The sequence below is a fragment of the Cucumis melo genome, chromosome 4, assembly GCF_025177605.1.
Source record: "Cucumis melo cultivar AY chromosome 4, USDA_Cmelo_AY_1.0, whole genome shotgun sequence".
Taxonomy (NCBI): domain Eukaryota; kingdom Viridiplantae; phylum Streptophyta; class Magnoliopsida; order Cucurbitales; family Cucurbitaceae; genus Cucumis; species Cucumis melo.
Genome location: NC_066860.1, coordinates 1195974 through 1223132, shown reverse-complemented (window position 1 = coordinate 1223132; position 27159 = coordinate 1195974). Strand labels below are relative to the sequence as shown.

The 27159-nt window shown below is 31.1% G+C and overlaps 2 protein-coding genes across 5 annotated transcripts; both read right to left on the bottom strand.

Annotated features, from left to right (window-relative positions):
• Positions 1–200: 200 nt before the first annotated feature.
• Positions 201–9373, bottom strand: LOC103503570 (lysine-specific demethylase JMJ13-like). Of its 3 annotated transcripts, XM_017048002.2 has the most exons (11): positions 8963–9372; positions 7777–8160; positions 5288–5444; positions 4992–5211; positions 4636–4689; positions 4468–4547; positions 4085–4362; positions 3457–3852; positions 2586–2959; positions 2276–2428; positions 201–1013 (listed from the first exon to the last, which is right to left on the bottom strand). In XM_017048002.2, the coding sequence occupies exons 3-11, from the start codon at positions 5440–5442 to the stop codon at positions 669–671; spliced, it is 2055 nt and encodes a 684-aa protein (XP_016903491.2). In that variant the 5' UTR covers positions 5443–5444; positions 7777–8160; positions 8963–9372; the 3' UTR covers positions 201–668. The 3 variants fall into 3 exon arrangements, with proteins under 3 accessions (XP_016903491.2, XP_050939457.1, XP_050939458.1); XM_051083500.1 differs by lacking the exon at positions 4636–4689 and having other exon boundaries at positions 8963–9373; XM_051083501.1 differs by lacking the exons at positions 5288–5444; positions 7777–8160; positions 8963–9372 and having other exon boundaries at positions 5009–5135.
• Positions 9374–14365: 4992 nt separating this feature from the next.
• On the bottom strand, positions 14366–21292 carry LOC103503569 (homeobox-leucine zipper protein HDG5). 2 transcript variants are annotated; one of them, XM_008467785.3, is made up of 12 exons: positions 21002–21292; positions 20386–20658; positions 20085–20281; positions 19823–19940; positions 18478–18666; positions 17423–17905; positions 17163–17264; positions 16849–17061; positions 16489–16657; positions 15927–16195; positions 15730–15825; positions 14366–15432 (listed from the first exon to the last, which is right to left on the bottom strand). In XM_008467785.3, exons 2-12 carry the CDS (start codon positions 20521–20523, stop codon positions 14965–14967), a joined length of 2442 nt encoding a protein of 813 aa, XP_008466007.2. In that variant the 5' UTR covers positions 20524–20658; positions 21002–21292; the 3' UTR covers positions 14366–14964. The 2 variants fall into 2 exon arrangements, with proteins under 2 accessions (XP_008466007.2, XP_008466008.2); XM_008467786.3 differs by having other exon boundaries at positions 20386–20537; positions 21002–21291.
• Positions 21293–27159: the final 5867 nt, after the last annotated feature.

Below are 27159 nucleotides of genomic sequence, written 5' to 3'. Positions count from 1 at the left end.
GTAATTGCACTTTTTAAGTGCTTTATTACAATATCAGTTTTACTTTTAGTCTTGTAACAAATTGGTTTTTGAAAAAGACAGTTAGACTAAAAATAGTCAAAAAAACTTAAAAGGACAAAACAACACACACTAGAAGTCAGCAATACCAACTTGATTTGCCATATCCATAGCCAAGGATTTGATGGAAACACAAGAAGAACTCACCTGATAAACGAGAGACCAAAATAGGGATTTCTCTTCAGTTTATTATGTTATAGTTTGACAACAAAATATGAGAGTCATAGAGCCAATTTTACTCGATGTAAAAGACGTTATGTACCTGTTTATCATCATAAAATTTGGCCATAATATTTACAAGATTAATATCAACTACTAACTACATTTACCGATTAATCCACAATTTCCTAATATCATCACCGTTGCAGGAAGGTTCTCCACCCGAAAGCCGAAAAATACCTCGGTTTGAGGACCTTAAGAAATGATTTCTAACTATATATGACACCTGCAGGAGTATATTATTATACACATTCAACTCTCCAGGAGCGAACTATAATTCATTCTCTTGTTTTCGTTAGAACCCCATCAGAAAGAGCTATACGAGTAAAATAATGCGTAAAAAAGTCCGGACTGGAGCGGAGCGGATCAATTACTAACCTGATAGCTGGACACTACCTTTGAGACCCCAGGTATGATGATGGACCTCTGATTTTAAGGCGCTTTGGCCCACGCTCAGCAGAAGGGAGAGGTTGGTTTGGTGAGGCCTTTCCCTGTTCATGCCAGAACACTTCTTTCCTGTGGCGCTCAAGTTGTTGTCTGCTCTTTGCTTCCTCAATGCTGAATCTCTTTAACTTTATTGATATGGGAATGGTTGTTTTCTTAGATCTATCTACAAAGATATCATCTTTACTAGTAGGAAACACTTTGGAACTTGACTTGTCAGCTTTACAACAAACTGATGACATTAATTGACCATACCCAGTATGTTGATGGAGTTTTTTCAGCCTTTTGAGACCCTAATAGAAAGAAAGAAATATCTGATATCACCCAGAATAATGAGGACCTCAAATATTCAGCAGGCTCAAGAAAAGTTTTCAGTAAATTGTTTTTAATAATGTACAAGCTATGTATATAAATTTGATCAAAAGTTGAGTGCGGAAACATGAAAGAGAGTGAAACAACGACTAGAGGATTTCAGTTGAATCTATATCTGAAAACTTTGTAAACAAGATCCAAGGAATGAAGCTCCTTAATAAATGCATGGAAAATTCAAGACCAGATAAGAATAAATGCATGTATTCATGTCGAAATTCATTTTAGGCTCCTTGATGAAATACAACCATTCCTGGAAGTTTAAAGAGGAGTAAAATTGATATTTTTTACACCAAAATACAGGATGCTGCATCCAGAAAAACCCGACTGCAGACTGTTTAATACAGTTAATAACCAAAGAATCTTTACCAACGAAGGTTTGTATGGATTGACAAAAGAAAAAAAGTATTTTTTTTAAAAAAGTGATGTTTATTTAAACTCTTGAGATAAAAACTATTTTGAGTGGTTGTGTTAAACACTTCAATATTTTTCCAAAATAACTTATTTTCAAAACTAAACACTTGAAAAGTCAAAGCTAATTACACCTAAGTATCTTTAGATAGAATACCATAGTCATTGATCAAGTTACTAGTTTGAGAAGAATGAAAGCAAAATGGACATTTTGAAAGTACACGGACCAAAATAAACGAAAGCCAAGAGAGACAAGGATCAAAGTAGAACTTGAACCAAAATATCTTTCTACTTATATTTATAAAAATATTTACGTTCATTTTAAATTTACAGCATTCACATTCCATATGTGGATATATGGTCATAATGATAGGAACGGTATTAGAGGGATATTGGGGTATATTAGTAATTAGTTAAGTAGATTGTTAGAAAAGTTTGGTTATAGATACAGTGAGTAGGGAAGAGAGAAGATAGGGAATATTTGGTGAGTGAGTTAGAATGAACTCAAGATTGGGAGGATCCTAAGTACTTTAGTTGAAATCCCTTCCCCTTGAGGGATGTTTAGGTGGGCTTCGTTTTTTTGTTTGTTCTTGTATTATGTCATTTTCTTAATGAAAGTTGTTGATCCTTTAAAAATTTCGTATTTTCGTTAGCATTTATAGTTCACTATATGTGGGTTCGATAGTCATGGCAGTTCAAGATTTCAAGGAAAGATTAAGAAAAAAAAAATCTTAGAGCTTACTTGAACATAACTCTATCCTTACATCCATAGTACCTGTTGAGAAGGCTTCTTTATTCTATTATCATTCAAGATGTTCTTTTTCACCCTCAATGATCGACGCTTAACCCAAAAGATCTCTGTGTCCGAATCATCATCATTTAGATCCCCAGGAGGTTGAATATCTGATCCTGAGCAGTTCTTCTCCGACTGCAGGGAAGGAAAAGATTCACATGTATAACACATAGTGAGATTTCAGTTAAATCAGAAAGTCAACCTTTTGCCAATCCACAATGTTTTGGAGACAATCTCATTAATATTTAAGATAGAAAAGACAAGAAGATTACAAGGAAAAAACAAATCTCACATTGTTTGGCTTTGGACAACATGAAGCCTTGGACATTTCAGTTCTAAATGTATCAGCGGCACCACTTGTCAAAGCTGGCTTAGTTGAAAAACTATCTTTTTCTTGTGAATAAGTACGATCAACTTCATCAAGCCAGGTGTTCAACTGAAATGTCAGTGGACAGTAAGCACTGTAACCCTCTTCTTCCGCTTTCTGAAACAAATTTGAGAGTGGATAAGAATATAAGTCCTGATTACTTTTGGTTTGCTCAATCATTTCCTCTAAAATTCCTCCTTCCCTTTCAAACTTCCTGGCTGCAGTTTCCATTTCTGAAGTGTCCTCCCGCAAAACCAGTGTATAATTTCTCCCACATGAAAAGTTAATAGAATCAAAGTCTGGGCGGGCAATCAAGGTAACATTGGAATTAAAACAGAACAACGAATATTAATATCATTTAATCAACTCAATTTGTTTGTTTTTCGTTTTGTTTTTTCTCCTTTCTTTTATTTTCTAGTGGCAGGCTGTAGTCAGCAGTTTCATAATGATGACTAATAGATAGATACAAACATTTTCAAGTGATACTTCTCAATAAATTAATGAAATCATCCTTTCAAAAAGAGACGTTGCAAGATATGGCAGACAATAAATGAAAGAAAATATTTACTTTTCCTTGCTAATCTATTCTGTCAGTTTTGAGCCGCATTCGCTCTGTACTCCAAAATAGTCCACGACCCAATATAAACATACATCATTCAGAAGACTTGGAAAATAAGTGGTCTCGATCATTTTTAAACAATAAGCCAAACATATATACATGTACTATGTTTTATTTATTTTTAGGTAGGAACTCAAACATGTTTCTCAACAGAAACGTGAGAACAAGGAAGTATACCATGGTGAAGGCACGTAGGATGCCCATAACAGCTGCAGTTGACATATCCAATGTAGCAGTCACGTTTGCATAAACTGCAGAGGATGGTGCCAAGGGACCTTGTGGAAATACCCGTACACACTCTAGATTTAACGAATAACCACCGAGCACAATGGTGGAAGCGAATCAAACTCACAAAAGATATCTTGAGGAAATGGTGAGAGACCGAGTCCATGGATGAATGATCGGAATCTTCAAGTTCTAAACTTGTGTAGAGGAGCATTGCTTCTTTACAAAGAAGTTCTTCGTAAGGAAGTAAGGGAACTCTATTGAGAAGGGCATATCGCTGGCTAGCCAGAGCACCCAAAGGAAACCAACTGCTAACGGCAAAGTTCACAGCTTCACCACAATTGAAGCCTACAGATTTGATGAGAAAAAAAAAGATTTACGTCACGAACTAAGAAACTATGATCCACAGACAGTTTCTATGTTTGTATCCTTGATTCTAAAAAATGATGTGTTGTGTTCATCTCATGTCATGTCTATGTCTTGTAAGTTGTATCCACACCCGAGCATCTAAGCTAAGAAACAAAGCAGATAGTTGAATAAGGTACAAGAAAAATACAGGATAATGAGTAGAATGTCTAACCATGACTAAAACCAGCATGGTACGCTCTTGGAAAGGTAATTATGAACTCCCCAGGTTTTTGAACAGCCGTGTATACAGGGACACCGTGCTCCATCAGAATATTTGGAGGAAACATTGTTGTTTTTTCCGAAAGGATACCAAAAGCTCCATCCTCACCATTTGCTGACAGGATATCATCTCTGTACACATTTTCTAAAGCAAAGCTCTCAAATCTTAAAGCTGCATCACCAGGAATACAATACCAAGTTTTTGATGCTCCACAGTGATGATAATTAATACTCCGATATATGAAAATGCAAGTAAACCATAAAGAAATAATGAAAATAATTTATCATCCCAGCGTAATATTCAATGCTGAAAATCATGATTATTTGGTAACAGACCTATACAAGAAATGATCCTCCACATGCCAGGCAAATATACTAAACAGCATTCCAATGTATAGCATGGGCTCAGTAACTCCCTGAAAGATCCAAAGCAAGTCAAGTAAGAAACTAAAGCATTGCAACAACTTTCACAGTATCATATTCAAGAATCATTGATATTATTACCGGAATCACCATCTCTAAAAGACGCAAGACAGACTTGGGTGACCATGAAAGTTTCTGAAAAAAAGATTAGCATATATAAGAATTTATCTCACAGCTGAGTTTCATATTTTTATTTCAAAATTGAGACAAACGACATGCAATTGATCAAATAGGTGATGACTATAGTATGAACTCAAGATTTTGAATCTACTTAGTTTCAGCCAACTCATTAACCATAAAAGACAATCTACGTGAGATGCAATCACCTTTTGATTTCCATCATTTGCATATCGTGTTAGTCACAATTATATTTCACACAAACTTATGTAAAAAAATTTAGGAACAAAATAGAAGAAAAAGAAGAAAAATGGATAAACCTTCAAATTCCATTTACTTTTTCCAAGCTCATCGTTTGGAGAAGACGAAAATGCTGTACCATCGACGTCACAAGCATATTCTACAGTATCTGTTTTCCCACCAATAATTTCATGCCAAAATTCCTTCTCTAGGTATTTGGCAGGAAGGCACCCAGAACTACAATATCTACGCTCAAAAACCTTGTTCGCCATTTTCTCAAAATCGCGGAAGGTATAATTCCTGAGAAGTCGTATCAAAATTTAAAATATATGAGGGATAATACGGCAAGAAAAAAATTACAATGTAAGGAACACACCTGCCACTCTTGTAGAAGGTCATTCTATCATCTGTGTCCCACTCAGCAAGACGAAGTGGTTGAACTCTGGTTGTGAATTTGAACCCTACTTTTTCCTTCATTAAAACAATCCCAGCAGGGACAGAAGCACTAAAAGGAGAAACTATCTTGCACATGCCTGAGAGTTCCAAAGTAAAAGAGAAGCAACAATTAACGGAAACAAAAAAACTATCTTGTTTGGGATACTGAAAATGAAATTATAAGATCACCTACAAGCTCTTGGTTATTAAAGTAGTACTCAAATGAAATGACAGGAGTTTCGGGATTTAGAAAGCACGAGTGCGAGATGGATATTATCATACTCACTAACATAATTCAAGAACTCTAGGTAAAATGCAAAAAAAAAAAAAAGGATGAAATATTTACCAAATTGGAAAGGTGTCTGTATCATGAATCATCAAGTCAAAACAACCAAACCAATCAGTAATCTTAAGCTATTAATGTATATTTACTGCAGTTACTATAATTTGCCTACCAAAAACAGAAGGTGCTCTTCTTTGACATTGAAAAGAAAACTGAGAAAATATGGAAAAATGCATTGAATATCGAGTGTTTTCAATTCCAACTGTCCAAATGATTTTTAACTGTTTCATATAATATTATAAATCAACAGATAAAATAAACAGCAAAGAACCTTTTTCCCCATGGTTCCATGACACTTTCGATTTAGGATTAATGGACAGCCACGAGAATCTGTTGGAGAGTTTGTTAAATGGCCAACTTTTACTGGACAAGATAAGTTGGTCTTGTTGAGGATTAAACTGTTACAGGACTCTCAATGACCTAAAGAAAAAAAATGTCAACCTATATTAAAAATCAGTTGTCTAAATTTTAAAGGACACGTTTTGAGAGGACTAAGCCCTGATTTTGTGAACAAGAGAAAAAGTCTGCAAAATATAAAAATTAGGAAAAGCTTTAGTTGGATTGGTGAAAGTATTGGAAAACTTGCATAAGATAAAGAAGGGCCAAGGAAAGAGCCCCACAAAGAAAGGCACGTATATAGCTCAATTAAACGAGAAAACTCAAGACAATGAGACTCATCCCACACAATCACAAGTGATTACAAGTTTCAACAATCGATGCACAATCTTTATTTCTGATGGCCAGCGGCCATCTATATTGTGCATTAAGGAACTCAATAAAATTTAATAGAATCTAGTTTGGTCATCTGGCATATGATACATTAAGTTTATGCACAATGCACGATGTGAAATTTGTACCAAGTGTAATAGAAATACAACAATGCACGTAGAACAATCCCTCATAAAACCTGTATTTGGATTTGAAGTGAATCAGTAGAACATCACAACTTCGAGAATATAGCCTGTCATCTTTGGGGAGAAGCGTTTGTTCAAAAATAAATAATAATAAATTGATAATAATGAATGGTTCAACCCATCGGAAAATAATAATGAATGAATGAATGATAAAGACTAAAAAGGATCCAACAAAAAGAATAGATAATGTTTATAAACCTCAAAGATATTAAAACCAAACTCTATTCCACCATCAATAACACATATCCAAGTTTCAAAGGAGTAAGCAAGTGAACATAACTCGAGGTATTTAGAGTCGACCAAAGTCCAAAAACATAACCTTCTTGTATGTAGCAATTATAAAGTTGAGAGAGAGAATATTGTGATGATATATCATTAACTTCAAGTGCCTTCATTCCAAATCAAATACTACCGATATCCAGTTTTTACTAGACGTACAGGAGATCCCTACACCTGAAAATATATCCTTTGCTAAACAACAGTAATGCCTAAACTAAACCCGGTTTGGCCGGTTGGTTTGGTTTTGAAAAAAATAAGCTTACAAATGCTACTTTCACTAATTGATTTCTTTGTTTTATTGTCTACGTTTTCAAAATTCAAGCCATATTTTTAGAAACACTGTTTTTAAAATTTGTCAAAGGATGCAAATGATTACCTAGAATAGATTTTTTCTTTTTCTTATAGATGAAGACAACTTTCATTGAGAAAAAATGAAAGAATACAAGGGCATAAAAAAAAGCAGCCCAACAAAACCACTCCATTAAAAAAAGTGGACCAACTAAGTAAAACATTGGCTATGAAATAGTTACAAAAGTTCTTCGAAATCGAAGTCCAACAAGACACATAAAATCTAACCAAATACCAAATCTCACTATGCCCCTTCTCTACCCCCAAAAGACCCTATCATTCCTCTTGTCCCAAATGTCCCAAATAACCGCACACACCCGACAAGCCATAAAAAACCCCTTTACATAAAATAGATCAAAACTATGGTAAAGAAATGGTGAGAATCAAGCCCAGTTTTTCAAAATCCAAAAATCAATGGTTCTCAAACAGAACCAAGACTATCCACATTCACTATCATTTCAAACTCTCATAATCCATTAAGAATAAAATAATAAGACATTGCACGGAATGACATTAGAATAGAAAAGAGAAAATTGGGTATCTGACCCTATCTTGAGGCTTCCGGAGCAATGTTCTGCAAATAAACCAGAGGATCCTCAAATTCCTCTTTTGAGGGATGATACACGGGGCATTCTGGAATCTTATTAATCCATTCTAAATCACTGCAGTGAAACTTAACCACTTCTCCCTTAGAAAAGTCATTATTCCCATTAGAAGGACCATTTGACCGAGCAAATGAATCTTCATCATCATGAAATTTCATGCCACGTGATACCGAAGCTCTCAAAGCATCTCCACCGCTTCTCGTCAACATATTTTTTACAGTAACAGTTTCGGATTTCATTCGTTCATTGAATCCTTTTTTATTTAAGTGACTCTAACGCTACGCCATTTTATGACTCCCAGAACATGCAGATTCGTCTTCCCCACCTGTCAATACTATATCAGGATGAGATAGCAAATATGATCCTACAAGTAGTCATGGATTAAATTTCAGTTTTGAAAGTATACAAGATATTCGAACTACAGAAGCTATTGGAGAACCATGTGCTTGAAAAATTCCAGTTATGAAAGATTACTGCCTTTATCTTTTTTACTCTTGACCAATTAACAGAGGAACATAATCAAATTTGGGAAGAAGAAACGACTTAACCGAATTGATTCACGAGCTTCATTTAAAACTATATCAGCAAAGCCAACATGCTTCAGTAATGAACAGCGCGAGATAAAATTATGATTATTAAAACAATAGTTCGATAAGGAATTGCTAAAATTCGAAAGTTCAACCTCAATATAATACCAAAATAATCTATTTTAACATACAATTAAGGTCTTCAAAGTTCAAACCGAATTCCAGCGTCCTAATTTAAGAGGACAAAAACAACTACAAACAAAATTGAAGGTTAGATGAGTAGATAGATAAAGACAAATAGTTCTTAAAATTTCCATCAAGAAAAAAGTTTATCCATTCAACCATTTCATCCTTAGATTCCAAAAAAGTCAGACTTTTTTCCAGTACAAAAGCTGCATAGAAGAAGCAGAAATTATAAAAGGCAAGAACGCGAACAAAAATTGTTTGTCACTTCTCTAAAACTGTGGTAAAACGAAACAATGTACGAGATCTCTGCGAACGTAATGATAGAGAATGATCAGCTTGAAAAGATGCGAATAACAATATCGTGAAGCTACAAGAAAGCTCCAACACAGAAAAAACAAAGAAACGAAATAGTACCATCTCATTGCGAAATCATTCCGTATACGTTTCCGTCTGTGATCACTTCGCCGAACAACAAACAACCGGAGAAGAAAAGAAAGAACAGAACCACGAACAAAATCCAAAATCCAGAAAAATAAACTTAGGTCGTAGTTATGACCACGAACAGTCAGGATCAAGCCTTCCACGAGCAGGAGAGTAACCACATTCTCAAAGAACAGAGCAAACAACACAACCGAGTCACTGGACCAACTACTTGAAGATCGAACGCCACTCTCCGACCAATCCGACCGAAATGAGAAGGGAAAATGAGGAAGATGAGCATTGTTCAGACGAGAGTAGAGGTTCTCCGGAGGTTGAAGCGGTTTTCCGGCGGGAAAAAGGAGGAAAAAGCGAACTTCCCTAACCGGACGGAAATGCATAGAAGTCGGGAGGATGATTCCTTATTTTATAAAAACAAATACGGCTAAATTATTAATTTGATTTTTGCCATTTGTGCTTAGGCTAGAAATACAAATATGTCAAAATCTACGTCACTACTTAATCATATAAACAAGTCACGTCTAAATTTTGTTATACTTATGACTTATTACTTTGTATTATATCGATTAATATCTTGACTGTTATTAATATATTTTCAATTGTCTTTTATTGTGGATGACTATTTTGTCTGTACGAATTTAGATTAGCATATTTATTCTGAAAGTTGATTTGCTTAACTTGAGTTATTAAGTAAGGATTTTAAGTTGATTGTTTTATTATCGTTGTTGCTGTTAGAAATTAATGGTATATCACCGTTTGTAAAATCGTAATAAAGTTATTTGTTAAACATGTTATTTATTCTTCTTTTTAACCTAATAACTTGAATTAGGTTATGTTTGAATTTTCTAGTAAAATATATATTTTCCATAAAGTTATTTTTTATTTAAACACACACACACACATATATATATATATATAAACTACATTTAAAGGAAAAACATTCATGTTGTTTAGTTACATTTTCTCAAAACCATTTCATTTTGTTGACCAATTTGGGAGTTTCAATCTCTTTTCATAGCAATAGTCTCATAATTACTTAACAATATAATAAGATTATAAAATATATAATTTGTTTTAATTTTTTATAAAAAGATTTAAGATGAAAATATAAGAGTAAGAGATAAGATTTATAATTTTATCAATCAAACTCCTAAATTTTTATATTAAATTGAAAAATTATTTCTACATAAACTCCAATTGTTTGTTTTGTTAAGTTGAAAGTACATTTGAAGAAGTCCACACATGCATGTAGAAATTGATACTTTGAATGCTTTTCAAATATAATTCTAATAAGATTGTTAAACTTATAACAATTTAGATATTTGATAAAAAAAATTAGTGTGTTTTGCTCGTATTTTTCATACATGAGGAACAGTATAAAGTGACATACATATATATATATATATATATATATATATATATATAAAGTAAAAATTTAAGGTTTACGTTGATTTAATTATTAGAAAATTTAATGGTGTAAAATGAAAATTTTCTTTTTTTCTTCTACTGAACTTAATTATTAACTATTGTATGAACTTGGAAGTTTATTATAGTCTTAATAACTCATAAAGGCAGCCAAGACCATTTTAAACCTACATTTTCAATTGCATCAATAAATTTATAGAGGAATCTTAAATATACATGCATATCAATTTACATCTCCAATCAAATTTCAATTACATTTGTTTAATGATGATAAAAGACTCCATTCCCAAGAGTAAGACTAGTGCAATTTGAGAGGTTAGCCATCAAGCTATAACTATTCATTAGTAGGAGTAGAATGAGACGACCCTAGTATTTGTTTCTGTTTTAATTTCAAAAGTCTTGTCGCCTCTTGTATATATATAGATAGAAAGGCTTAATTAAACTAAAATAATACAACCCAACAAAAAGAAGCTTTGGAGGACAATACGAGCGAGAAAGAGAGAGAGGGAGAGAAGAAAGAAGCTATCAAGCTCTCAAAAGAGGAAGTGCTAGGCAAGACTGGAAAGAGGCTATTTATCTAAATTTCCTATGCTAACTTCTGAAAAAATACCTTGTTTTGCCTTAATTTGAATTACAAAAATCAGAAGCTAAGGGAATAGGGCGAGCAAGCACTCAGAAGTTTGTGTCTGATTCTATGCTTCCCTTAGACAAAGGGAGTAGGTCGAGCAAGCACTAAGCAGCAAGAGTCAGTAAAAGAAAGTAGAAGCGAGTGGTAAGCATAACATCCAAAATCAGTTAGTAGGGAGATCTATGCAAACAAAAAACTAGTCTATTATAAATTCCTTCAACAACTCTATTTTTTAAAAGATAACAAATAAGTACACAACATAGACCAACACATCAGTTTGGCTTTGAGCTTTGTATCGAAAACCTTACTAAATAGAGTTGATTCTCAAACATAAATAATCATTGACATAAATTGATGTACACTTGTTCAAGTTTGAGATTGAAATTCATGACATTGAAAATCTAGGTTTAAAATTAATACAACTTGCTAAGTTTAACGTTGAAATCACTCTCTTCTTTTAGTTCAATTGCTAGTAGTAAAAGAATAAATATTGTTCTCTTTCCTCCTCTCCTTATTTCCTTTTGTGTCTTGTTGTGTGGAAAACCCCTGAGGATAGTCATTAGAAGCTCGTCAATGTCAAAACGACATAGTTATATTCTCTTTTCTGAGATTGGATTTTGAGAGATCATCTCCAAAAAACCAACTACAAAAAGATTGGAAGCATAGCTAGCAAAGTGGTTTATACAAATTAATCAACTTTGATCAATGATATGTGACAAAGTGGAACATAATACCTTAATTGGAACATGATTAATTTTCTGTTCTAATTAATTGGTTGGAAATCCTCTCATGTCCATATGGTTTTGTCAACCACCAATGCTTTCAATATTCAAGTCAACCACTGAGTTTATGGATGAAAATAAAATATCAAAATTAGTTGATTTTTTGGATATTGAATTATCCTCTGACTTATTTTGGATATGTTTATTTTTTGAGAAAAAAATTATTGAATTGTTTGACGAAAATTCCTAATAGTTTTTAGAAAAAGAATATGAAATAAGTTGGTTTGAGAAAACACTTGAAAATCAACATTTAGAAAAATAATTTTGAGTATTCAACGGCTAATCTCTCCCTAATTTTTATAGTGCACAATAATATTAAAGAATTTATTTATATTTTCAACTCATGTTTGTTCGTTGTGCTCTTTTGTGTTTGTAACCCACTAAAAGCGGTGAAGCTACCAATCAAGTGATTAACGTTTGACTAGCTAGTGACAAAACTTTTACTAAGTTTGGCTATTAGTTTGCTTGTATTTGTCCTTTTGGAGACATTAGGTTATTATCGACTTTATTCTTAGTGGTGGATCCATAATTTTCGTTGAAAGAGACTTAATAATTTAGTAAAAATAATCTAAAAAAATGTAAAGAGTAAACCTTAAACCTGGGTCTCGAGAGAGTTAAATGATAATTTTGTAAATGTCATAACTATGAAATTCTTTGACGAAAGAAAATGTGTAGGTCTATGTTGGGGACTTTCCGGTCTGTACTAATAATGTATTTGGATTACATTTTCAAATGTTTAATATAAAAATTAGAGGGTTTGGAAGTCACTTAAAATAGTTTTTTAAGTGTATTTTAAACCATTTTCCACAAAAATGAATTTTTTGTAAAACGTTTTTTTCTTAAGTCAATCCAAACGAACCATAAATCCGTCAATGTTTATTCTTATTTACAAAAGTTCTTATTTATATCTGTACTGATTTTGTGCTAAAATATGATTAGTTGATGATGAAAATCTTATGTTTAACAACAAGGTTCAAAGAAATAACAAACTACATCGAGACATGTATTTTATTGACAATATAAAAATATCATAGGTATGAAATTCGAGGACAAAAAAGAAACGTATTGCAATAGAATATTTATTGACATAAAAATGTATGTCGTGGTTAAAATATTCTTGGCAATAAAGTGTCACGATTCAAATATTATTGACAATAAAAACGTCATTATCTAACTTTTTTATAACCGTAATACTCATAATATTACACTAATAAATCGATTTTGAGTCAATTGATGATAATAATAACATATCAAACCGACTCTTTAAAAAAAACAACATTTTAGATTGAAAAAGTTCTTATTACTTCAATTCTATTTGTCCAAACTATGTGACAAACTTCACATGAGTCATTGATGAGACTACCATATCTTTTACATATCATTTCTAATTATGATCAAATATCTTCTTTTTCTTCCCCTTTTGAGTGATACATTTACCAATATTTTCCCTTTCTAAGCATTGACTACCCTTAATTTGAGGGGATATACATGTCTATGTCACTCCACCAATGGCCTAAAAGTTCATTCAAAATGGATAATAAACATCAATCATTCCCTACCACATGCAACCCCAACACTATTATACCCAACTTTTGAATATTCCCAATGTCATATTCTTTTAAATTTTCATCATTTTGGAAACATTTGAAATTACAATTAGGTTTTGATTTACTATATTCATAACCATTATCACTCATTATATTTTTACATATTCTAAACCACAAAGTGGTTGTTAGTTCTTATAATTAGAATAGTTTAGATGGTTGGTTGTTAATTAGAAAAAATTAATCTTTATAATTTGATTATACCTTCATTAATAATTTTTATGATAGAGTTTATTATATGAGAAGAATTTTATCAAATTTGTAAGGACTATTTATAAAGTTTAGGGTTTGATAAACAATATAAAAACAACTATTTCAAAGAAAACATGTAATATTTCAGTTTTTGATGTGTATTTGGTTAGCATATCTAGAAATTAAAATTCTAATTTTAATAAAATTTCAAGAAGCATTTGAAATTAAATATATTTATAAACTACCAACCTAATTTGTTAATTTTTTTTCCTACCATTGTTATTTTGTAGTATCATAAAATATATAATATATTACATATTACATAATGAAAAATACTATATTTGTTATTGTTCTACCACTTTTAATATAATTCTGTATTTTAAAAGTTTGAATTCAAAATCTAAATACTTTGAAAATATAAAATATTATTTTTGGAAACAAAATTTAAATTGCAAACCCAAATATATATTCTTTGAATTTAATAAATTTGAAAATATAAAACAAAATCTAAATAGTCTAATAACAAGAGGAAATGAATTCTATATTTTAAATTTAGACAAATAAAGAAATTAAAAAGTAGAATAATTGTTCATAATTAGTTTTTAAAAACCTAAAAAATTAAAAATCAAGCAATAATTTTTTTGGAAAAATTATTTAAAAATGGAAGGATTCAAAATAGAAAATTAATTATGTATTTTCTTATATATATATATAGAGGTAGGAAAAGGAATTGATTGGAAGCATTAAATTGAGAGTCATAATAATAATAATAATAATTGAAATATAAGAATTGAAAAGGGCAAAAGGCGAAACGACGTCGTCTGTCTAACTGACACATAATTTAAGGAGAAGAAGTCAATGCCCGAACCAACACCCTTGCTGACTAGACATGGCCCCAACAGTTACGGACTGCCACGTCAGAGGGACCAAGGGTTTTATCTGGTGCGTTCTTGACTTCCCACAACATTACCCTACACCCCTAATCTTTCCCACATCCACACATCAATTTTAATTTAACCCTAATCTCTCTCTCTTACTTAATTACCCTTATTTACCTCCCAAAAACTACTCCTATATATTTCTTAATTAATAATAATAATAATAATAATAATAATAATAATTACACTTTTTTAAGACACTAATTTACCTTCTCTCTCTCTTCTCTCTTCTCTCTTCTCTCTTCTCTCCACCAATTATCCACAATCTCCCACTCAAAAACCCTACTTATATATCCCTTTTCTTTTCAACTTACCCACCATAGTTAATGCCCTTGGAATATTCTACGTCGAGGGTGGCTCATGAGGGAGGGAGATTTTGGGTAATTGGCAGCTTTCATTCTTTCCTAGCTTATTGCTTGGATGGGGGTGGTGGCGGCGGGGGTGTCGGTGGATTATTCGGCTCAGCCACGACATTATTGTCGTTCTCCAAACGACCTGGGCCGCCGAGAGCAATGTTGATTTGGTGCACCGTGTTACAGAGGTGGTTGTTGATGGCAGTTACACTTGATAAGTTGAGCTTTGCGGATGGGATGGTGCTGGCTAGAACTTGTAAGCCAACGGTGAGGAGGCAACCAGAGTTGGCATTTGGAGTACCATCATCGGGTGGCGGTGCTGGATGTCCGTCGACGGTTGAACCGAGGATGGGGACGATGGAAAATCCTATGGGGAGGAGGGGAATGCAGGAGGGGTCTTCTCCGCTCATTGCTAATTGAATTGAATCAACGTCAATTGTTGCGTAGACGACGAGACAGCCAGATTGGTCCGTGCAACTCTCCTGCAGCATCAGCTCAACATGTTGGGAGGAGTTGCTGGCCACCTAGAATATTCAAATGGTTCCGATCAAACAAAATGGAGATGGAGATCGTAAATTTGGATTAATATAATGTAGGGACTATGATGTTGAAAAAAGTATAGAAATTGCTTGTTTTAATTATTTGAATTAAGTCATTTCATAAATAATGTTATTTATGAGAAATGAAATTCAATTCATGCAATGAAAAAATGTTTATTTCAAGACTTTTGTAAACATGGATGATGTGCATCAGAATAAAAGAAATGTTTAGTATATTTAACTATAATTTTTTCTATACTTTCATATAAAGATAAACCTCACATTGATACGAAGAAGGGAGATGCAATTTCCAGGGTGAGAGCCATTAGCAATGTGAGCAACTTCATGCAAGGAATTCCCATTCGAAAGAACCTCCAACTGAAAAACAAAATATTAATAAACATACAGTAACCCGTCTATTTAACGAATTAAAGAAGACCGAACAGATAAGGTTCGACAAATTGATTAGATCAAAATACCTGAGAACGTCGTCGTTCGTCTCGTAGAAGATCGAAGACTCGATAGTGAGGATAAGGAAGCCAAGTAGTGGAGACAGCGCTAAGAATAACCCCATTGGGTTGGCCAGGCTCGACAACTTTTCGAGTGGTTATACGAACAGTATCCTCGGGAGAATCCGATAACGCCGTCCACGACTGGCCACCGGAGGTGCTTATGTTGACAGAGAAAGTTCTGATCATTCTTTGTGCCAGTTTCATTAGGTTTTGTCTTGCCTCGGGTGAAGGTATTACTGAAGAAAAAAAAAATCCCAAAGAAACCATAATATATATGTATACACGTCAAAATCTAATTTTTCTTTTTACCTCTAAACTCTAATTTAGATTTGTAACAATTAAGGGTGGCTTGAACTTTAGAACGTAACAATTTAATTATTGAACTTCAATATGTAAGCAGAATATAGATATACTTTCCACGCAGATTTGTATTGATTATTATTTTATTTAACAGAATACGAAACAAGGGAAGTCAGTAAGTGCACCACCGAGACTGAAATATAAGAGAGGAGTTACGAATATTAACTACCTCCAAGGTCAGAAATATTTCTAGCCATGAGACTTGCAATTCTCTCACATTGTCTTTGTAAAATGGCCAACCAACGATGTGCCCCAAAAGCCATTCCACTATGCACAAAATGATCGAATATTTGATGGATTGGCTTCTCTTCTATCTCTGCATGCTCCACCCATGTAACCTATACCAACACATTAACAATTAGCTAATCAACTCCACAAATAAAGAAAGCGAGAAAAGATTAACAATAATCATGTGGTTTACTAATACTCTGTTACTTATGTCCACGGATTTATTGGAACTTTTGAACTGATTGGTGATTTATTGGAAGACAGATATTTAAACTAAAAAAATCAAAGATGTGAAATTTACCCTAGAATATCCATTGGGCATGTCTTGAATAATACAGCCAGAGGGCTTTCTTCTGTATCTGGGAAATGAGTGCTGAAGACTGTCATGGAAGCTATCAATCGGAAAATCAACAACGGTCCAGCTTCCTTCGTCGGCATTCTGTTGGCAGCACCGGAGAAAATGTGCTTCTCTCGTCGGAACTAGAGGAGAAAGTGTCTGAAGTTCTGCATACATCTATAAAACAAAATCCCAAAAAAAAAAAAAAAAAAAACTTTAGATATGCATTTTGTAAATTTGGAATTTATATGGAAGGACTTTTAGTTATATAACATTACCAGCTGAAGGGAAGAAGTGGCATGGCCTGAAACACTTGATGAAATCACTTGCACAGTCTTTGCTTTGGCCACAATTGAAGGAAACAATTCCATCCATTTGTTCTGAAAAAATTTCAAAAATCCAAAAAAGATAAAAGTCAAAATTGGATTTATATTTGAAGCAATGTGTGTATAACTTGAACTCGGTTTGACAATCAGTTTTGGGAGATCGCTATCAAACCAGAATCTTAAAAATAGCTTAGAAATGGGAATTAACTTACAGCATCGAGAAAGGCGTCGACAAGAGTGATGCTATTCATTATAACTACTGCGCTATCACGTGTTGCCTCGGTCCTAAACTCATTGATTAAGTGTTGCTTGAGGTTCAATGGCCATGGAAACATCCTCCCATGCTCTTCAACATTTAGAACTTCCTTACCGCTCTCGTTGTCTCGAACCCAAAGAGGCTCAGTCAAGCGACACATCTTCACAAGTTCAGCTATGGACGAAACAGCAAGGTCCATTGCAAGTGTTTTCTCCTCCTCAATTAATAGACCCCCTTCTGGGAAGTGGGCGGCCTCAGGTGGGAGCATCGAGGGCAACGCCATCATTTCGGAGGACGGAACCATGGCCTCAGTGTATTGTCTTGAGTATATGTTCATGTCCAAATCCAAAGATGGTTGCATAAGAGGAGGAGCTGTGGAGGCCATGGCTTGGATTGGGCGCCCAGTGTATCTTGTGGTCATGGAGCATACTTGTTCTAACTGTTAACAACATAATTTTCCAGTATCATTATCAAATTACATTAATAGGGTTTGTTTGAAAACTGTTAACAACATTAAAAAAAACGCTATTTTTGATCTTTGAAAAGTGTTTACAAAAGTATAAATATTTTTCAACTTTTAATTTTTATACTTCCTTACTTTATTTAAACTTTTCATTAGATGTCTCACATGTTTGGTATATATATTAACCGATAAGATAAAATTTCGGATCTAGAGACCAAATAAACACAAATTTTTAGGTTTTTAAGAGTGTTTTGAACACTTTTTCTAAGTTTGACCAAAACTAAATTTGAATTTGCATAAAAGCATGTTCTTCCAACTCACATATTACGAGATCCTTGAAAAACAAATATGGTAGTTTGGAAGTCATTGTAATAAAGAAAGAAAACTTTTAAAACAAATTTTTTATAAAAAAATTACTAAAATTTGCATGGAAATCACCATATGGATTAATGTAAAAACCATAAATAAGTTAATTATATGTTTAATTAACAAGGGGGAAAAAGTTGATGATGAGTTTAATAATTAATGAAATGAATTAATTTAATTACCTGATCTCTAAGTCTAGCATTCTCAAGACGTAGTTGTTGTTCATCCAAGCTTGGTTCACCAAGGATACCCTGCCCTCCACAGCTTGGGCATATTATGTTTCTTAGGGCACTTTGTAATCTATAATTCTCATTCTTTAATGTCTCATTTTCTGCCCTAAGTATCACGTTATCGGATCTATCTTGTTGTGCCTGTCAAACATAAATTATATACCACAAATTTCGTAAGATTCCATTTGATAATCATTTTTTTTTTAATTTGTAGTTGTAACTTTTTTCCTAAATTTTGTAAACATTTGAATTCTCGGCTAAATTTCAAAAACTAAAAACTGCTTTCTCTTACATTTCATAACTTTGCACTTAGTTTAGGGATTTGATTAAGAATAAGATAAATATTAAAACAAAGACGTGTTTGTGTTAGCTCTTTAGTTTTTTAAAATTAATTTTATTAGCTCTTGATTTCTTACAAAAAAAAATTAAAAGACAAATTCTTAGCAAATTTCAAAGAACTTTAACAACTTGGCTTGGTTTTAGAGGTGGAATTAAGGTTTACAAGATTAATTTTCAAAATCTAAAAATATAAAGAACAAAATTGATAGTAAGGGAACCTAATAATTATTCTTTTTAATTTTAAACAAGCAACATTAAAGAAAGAGGAAGGATGGATCGGTAGGTACACTAGAATATCTCAACTCGATTGAAATTTTTTTCCTAACATTTTGGTTTAATTAAAAAGGAGAAACCCTAATTTAAGAACAAGAATATGCATGCAATTTCACTTACTAAACTGATTCAAAACACTAGAAAAGGTTAAAGGGAAAGCATTTAATTTGTAATCCCATTGGGAAACACAAACACTTGAGCAGTTAGGGTTTTTAATACCATCAACCACAAGGTCACATTAATGGTGGACAGACTGTAAAAAAAACAAACAAAAAAAGAAGACAACCATAGGAGCTTGTAAGATCTATTTATTGTGTGTGTGTGTGTGTATATATATTTATTTATTTTTTTTCAAAAGAAAAAGAAAGTAGCAAACCCAAAAAAATAAATGAGAGATGATTCTTTACAATAGAGATGTAAACATCATAATAATGGGTACCCATTTCCCAGTTTAGGGTTTAAAGTCTCTTAAATAGAAATAATGAGCAAAATACTCTTTCTTTTTTCTCTCGAGAATCGAGTTAGTGAAATGTAAATTAGGTTTGGAAAATCTGACTATAGAAAGACTTTCTAAATACATAGAAATTGTGGTTGAAAAACTCAAAGATTAAACGGTTTATACGTTCTTCAAAACCTCGAGAACTGAAAAGGTATTTTTGTTTTTTTCTTTAATTTCTGTACGAACCTTCATTTGGGTTCTACGATTTTGGAACCAAAATTTAACTTGGCGAGGTTTGAGGCCAAGTTCCTGGCTGAGTTTTAGCCTTTGCTTGTCATCTGGGTGTGGACATTCCTTAAATAACCTGTCAAAATTAAACATGTAAATTAAAGAACAAAAACTAAAATCTTCATAATAATTTCATATATATTATTAGTCGAGTGTTTTCTTGGAAAGTCAATCTAAACAAAGATGTAAGAAAGAAAAAGAAAAGGAGAAATATATTTACGCTTCCATTTCTTGGATCTGGCGAGCAGTATGTCTATGATAGCGTTTTTTCTTCTGATTTTGCTGAGTAATATTATCATTATTATTGATATTACTTTCCATTTCAATTCCTTGGTTGTCTTCAACAAGTTGTTCACTTCCAGACCCACTTTCCATGTCTTCTTTCCCTCCTCTCATCATCAACCCATTTTCTTCCTTCTACAAAATTATACCCAAAAAAAAAAAAGAGCTTCAAAAACCAACAAAAAAAACTAATTATTTTCAAAAAGAAAAAAAAAAGATGAAAATTTTAAAGAACTTACCGGTACAATGGAAGGAAAGTGTTGAAAATTGGAGATGAAATTGAAATTAGGGTTTTGAATTGGAGAAGAAAAGAGAGATTCAGTGGAAACCATATTTCCTCCCATAGTGCTTGACATCACTTGGCAATCCCCATACATTTTTTTACTTTACCCTAAAATAATAATAATTATATATATATAATAATATATATTGCTCAAGAACAACACCAAAAGCTAATATATATATATTATTATATAAAATTAGAAACCACTTGGATTTTAGACCACACTCACCTGCAAAAAAAAAAAAAAAAAAAAAAGAATCAAATCATTATAAATTTATATTATTGCAACAAAAAGTCACTACCCATTGTCCATAGATTTTTAAAAAATACAAATGAACAAAAGATTGAGAGTAGAGTGTGTTTAGAATAATGTTAACATGCATATATACATATAAAGAATAAAGTTACAAACTTTCACCATTTTCTTGTGAGATTTTTCAAACCCACCAAGAAAATTCCACCAAATGAACAAAAAAATTCCACTTTTTTCCTTGTTTTTGAAAGAGAGAAAAAAAAACAAGAATGCTTTAAGAGAATTTTTTTAGTGAAAAAAAGATCTTTTTAGTTTTTACCTTCTTGTCTCTCCACTGTCGGTGGTTTTGTAATGGATAATAAGAAATGAAACAAAGACAAAAACCTAATGCAAAAACAAAAAAAAAGAGGAAGAGAAAGAAGAAGAAGAAGAAGAAGAAGAAGAAGAAGAAGAAGAAGAAGAAGAAGAAGAAGAAGAAGAAGAAGAAGAAGAAGAAGAAGAAGAAGAAGAAGAAGAAGAAGAAGAAGAAGCCAAAGAAAGAAGAAGAAGAAGAAGTTTGGTCTTAAAATTTAGACCTACAAATAAAAAACCAAAGACACCCACATTGTTTTTTTTTTCTCTCTCTCTCTCTCCCTCTCTCTTTCTCTAAAAAGTTTCCATCTTGCAAAAAGGAGAGAGCTTTATGCCTTGTTTGGTAAATCTTGAGGCCTAACAAATTTGAACATTTTGTGAATAAAATAATTATATATAAAAACAAACGATGTTCAATAGCCTACACCTATCTTTGTGCATTTTATGTTATTTTACAAGCTTTTCATACAACCTTTATTATAAAAAAAAGACATAATTTTGAAATTTGTTTTTCACTCGAACATTATCAGGTCGAATGCGCTTTAGTATTGCTGAAAAAAAAATCATTTCGAAAAATTGTTTTCTACAAATACAAATGTTTTCATCTATGGTTATGTACTCCTTTCGACTCGAGACTTGATCTCGGTGATATAAATGCACCTACTAATCCAAACGGACTAGTTGTTTATGTTTAAAAAAAAAAAAGAAAAAAAATATATATAAGGATTAAGATAGTAAAAAAAGTACCAAGTATTTTTCATTTTTTTTTCTCTCTTTTATGGGTTAAATTAAAGCATAAATATATAAACTTTGATTTATTCAAAACTAACACCGAAAATTTAAATTACCTTTTTAGCATTCCATGAAGTAAAAATTGTTTGTAATAATTTAGAATTGAAATTATTATATCATTTTCAAATCCTAAATTTTGTCTGAAATTCGAAAGATATATATATATATATATATATATATATATATATATATATATATATATATATATATATATATATATATATATATATATATATATATATATATATATATATATATATATTTGACTCAAATGGAAATTATAAAATAATATATTTTGAAAAGGTAAAAAGATATTTTTGAAATAAATGGTAATACTATTTTTTTTTTTTTTTTCATTCGAAGATATTCCAAAAAATAGAAGAAAAAAAAAAGCAAACAAATAAAAAAAATGGTTTTTCTCTCTCATAATAAATTCCATAATTTAATTTTGGAACAAAAAAGAAAATTTCACCACGATGAGTTTTTAATGCACGTTGACAGAAATAAAAACACATCAGCTCCAACGTTTCTCTTTCTTTTTAACCAATGGCTGTTAAATTCCACGTGTCCTAATCCCAATGGAGCCTTGTTCCTTTCCCTATGACAACCACAAAGTCAAAACCCCTACGTTCCCTAAATCCCCCCCCCCCCCCACTCGCCAATACACTTGCTTAACCACACCACGCGCTCTCCTATTGGGTTCGTGAACTCTAACTCCCAATTTTCGGTAGTGGGAAATTAAATTTAACCTTTTACCGAGACAGCAAGTAACCGGATAATGAATTGAGGGGATGGAGTATAGTTTTGACTTAAGAAAAGCATTGACGGGCAGAAATTAATCTTCCGGTCAACGTGTCAATAGCCTCTTCACCGTTCGATTAGTTGGAAAGGGAAGGATGAGATTGATCCACGTTAACACAAAGATTAACGTCCTCTCTTTTGTTATTATTATTATTATTATTTGTTTGTTTGACAATCTACTAAAATTATGGCTTTGTTTTTGTTTTTGCCTTTTTCAGCTAAATTAAAGCAATTATTAAGCTTAAATCATTTATTATATCTTAGCCTATATCAACTTTAACTTAAATCTATTAAGCTAAATTGAGTATAATAATAAATAAACTCGTTTTTTTAGTATAACAATTATGGAGATCAAAGATTTCATCTCTAAAATGGTGGGTTGTGTGCTAATTACCGCTAAGTTATCAAGAAGTTAAAGAATCAAAATTTCTTCACCTCATGTTAAAGTAGAGCTTATTGTATGTGATAGTAATATTGTAAGTCAAAGTAGACCTATAAAATGTATGTATGTATCAACAGTTAAATAATTATCTATGACATTTTATCGTTCGAAAAGAATTAAATACTTAATTGAAAAGGAAAGTTTTTTAGAGGAAAATTATCAAAAATAGAATATTTGACAAAATATATATACTTCGTAGAAAATCAAATTACAGTGAATTTTGTCTTTTGGTGGTTTTGTTATATGAAGTATAAATAGTTTATCAATTTTTTTCTATTTTTGAAAACCCAAATTTAAAACAGAATTCAATTGATTTTTTTCTAAATTAAAAAAAGAAAAAGTGGCGAATAATTTTGAATATATCGAAAATCAATTCTTTTTTGGGTTCATCGTTCCAATTTCTTGTAAATTATATGACGAATTTGATGGTAATGAAAAATAAACGGAACAAATTTATATATATATATATAAATTTTAGAGACTAAACTTATACTTTAACTTTAAATATTAGATCACTTTTAACCCACCTTTTATGTGTATATATATATATTGTGGGTGTGTAAGTTGATAAAATGAATGCAATTCATTGAAAATTGGAAAGTCAATTATTAAACTCAATCCTCTTTTTTTTAAGTACAATTAAAATCAATCTTTAAATCAGCATTGTAAGAATGAAGGGTTTGAAAAGAGAAGAATTTCATGTGAATGGTAAGATAGGAATTATTTTGATGTAATAATATTAAAGTGTGCATGGTTGCCATGTATAGAAATGCAATAATGAACCCATAGGCTATTGATTGGACAACACTTCTCATGTTACATTGTAATATATATATATAATAATTTTGACATTAGTACTGTTTGCATGTAAGGTTTGTTATTGAAAAGCCATATCGACCATTTCATAAATACAATGTGCAAACTTTTGTTACATGGGTGTGAGTGTCGGGATTATCTCACATGTCATCCCACCTAATCCTACAACATTTGAATGTCAAGTTAACTTGAAGGACATTAAATCTTAGGTAGATCATCTCGGTGGATTGAACTTGAACATTATATTTAAAATTATCATGTCAAACTATTAATGAATGAAGACATTAATACAATGCAGAAAATATTTTAGTTGAAAGTTAAGTACCGGATAAGATGGTTTGACAGTTGTTTTTATTCGAACGAGAAAAAAATAAAATAACCAAAAACAAAAAAGCAAAAGCAAAAAAAGGAAAGACAATTTGTCTTTTTGTTAATTTTTGGGACATCCTATTTCTTTAATCTTTTGGGTTTGAATTTGTCAAAAGTTTATATGATCATTAGCTCATGGGAACTCATATGTTGAGCATTTATTTATTTTAAATTATGTGGGCAATGTACTTGACAAGAAGAAAATGGTTAATGATTATTTGTCATAGTTTAGAATATAATATTTTTTATCATCTTAAAAAGTTATATTAGAATTTAATTCATTGTAGTATGATAAAATCATTTTTAGGGTTCGATGGATTAAACCTCTTGTGGAATAGTTACTAATTTTGTCGAACAATAGGTCAGGACTAAATTCTAATTATAAATCATATTGATTAAATTTTAACTTCCTAATCTATATCATATAAATCAAATTTAAATTTTATGTTCTAATAATTATTTTTTTTAGAAAAATACTTTTTTTTCTATCTTATGTTTTGAGATTAATTTTCGTTTGGATAATTTTAAGCTTCAAAACATTACCCATTTAATTTTTTATGGTCTTGAAATTTGAGTTTCGTTTTAATGTTATGTTTTAGTATTTCAAGATTTACATTTTTCTAACTTTAATATTTGCTAATTTAAGTTTAACTTAACTAATTAAGATATATATCGTCAACCAAACATAAAAAAAATGAATGGATTAAAAAAAAAATCTTCTCACCCTTTTTCTTCTCATAATTATTATTTACAGTACACACCTCTATGTTATTGTTGAACTAACAAAGAAAAAGAAATCTATTTTCAATAAGAAAACAAAAAGAAAATAGAAAATCTCCACTCCAAATCAAGAAATTTTGTTATTAAATTTCCAATCATATTTTTCTAAGTTTATATTTGGACTATTTCACACATATTTGATTATTATTGATGTGATTTTAATACTTTATTCTTTTTGTATAATGTTGGGGATTTTGATTCATTAGATATTTATGGAGAAACAATTATATACAAATCAGTTAGCTAAATATACACTGCTCTGCATGCACTTTATCATTAATTATATGTATGTAATGTGAATTAATAATGGTTTTTTTTTATTATTAAAACTTTTGGCAATATGGCACTTAATGTTTAGTTTATTTATTTATTGTTAGTATATTATTATAATTTGAAATATAAGTCTAGTTTTTTTTACCATAGGTTAAAATATATATTTTTCCAATCTCATTTATACCTTAATTAAGAAAAACTTGGTAGAAAATAATCCACCAAAATCACATATATGTATTGATATTTAACTTTTGATTTGGATCCTTTTACTTTTAAATCTAAAAAATCTAAGAAGTATTTTTGAAAATTTAATTTTGTTTCTTGAAATTAAAATTTAATTAAGAAGTTAACCCTAAAATGGAATCTATAAAGGCTTTATTTATTTCTTTTCTTATCTATTTTTGAACAATAGTTTAAAAACCCTAAAAAATAATTATCAAACGAAACTTAAGAGTTAATGAAAAATAACCATAATTTTAAACAACTAAAAACCAAAGGAGATCTAAATTATCATAAACATAAATACACACATAGACTAAATTGTTACCAAAACTAAAAGGTTAGGTTCGAGAGTTCAACTAAAATGCTTCGTAACTTATTTTCTCACCACATGTATAACAAGTTATATATCAACATAATCCGTTTGTTCAAACGTAACGTACACTAAATTTTTTTGACCCACACGGACAACTAGTATGTCGTTTGCCACGAACAAAACCTTGAATAACTAATTAATTTCTTCAAACTTAGAATCCATAAAGTTTAGAAGTGATATGCAGAAGAATTATGGGTGTGATTGGGGACACACAAATAATGAATAACGTAAAAACAAAATGCAATATCACAAAAGCAAATAATGATAATATATATTCATTGGTGGAGAAGAGAAAGATAGAAGAGAGAAATTTGTGTTTGGTAGAAAATATAAAAGGTCTGACCAAAAACAATAATTGTAAACGCGGCAAAAATTTAAATGTGATTTTACTGTTTGGTCAAAAACCAACCATAGCTACCATCATTTATCACTTCAACCTTTCTCAATAAATTCTATTGTACAAAACCCTAATTCACTCTCTCTTCCTCTCTTATAATTCACTCTCTCTTCCTCTCTTATTCTTTTCTACCCTTTTTCTTTTTCTTTTCGTTTAATCCAATTTAACCTTAGACTTAGGATAAGAACTAAATCTAACCGTATATGTATTGATCAAAAAACTAGCGTATCACGTCACTTTATGTCCAATTAATAGAATAGAGTTCATTCAACTTTAAAATGTGTTACTTGAACATATGTTTGGACATCAAATATATATATACACAATTTGAGTTTCAAACATCATGTTTAGTGATATCATTTAGTATCGTAAGAAATTAAAAGAAAATAGGTATACTTTTTAAGAATAAAAATAAAACGGTTATCAAATTGAGACTAAAACTTTAAATTTTGTAGGGTATGTTGATAAAAATATTCAATTTTTAAGTTAAAATCAATAAACTACGATGTTAGTTTAATAAATTCGTAAAAGATAATTATTATTCGATAAGTTTAGCCAAACATATAAATTAATTAATAATAACTTATACATATGTAAAAACAACTACTTTTAATTTATTATTTATAAATATATTACCAAACAAATTTTCAATAGTTATATTTGTTAAATTAGATTTAAAGTTTTTTGTTTTCATATATATTACCTACCAATTATACATATACCCTAAAGAAATTTATATTTTTGTTTCAAATTCACCTTTTTTTTAAGTGAAATATTACACCCCAATAAAAGACTTTTGGCTAATCAGCCTATGTTTATACCAAAACTATATAAATAGACAAAGACAAAAAGATGATAATA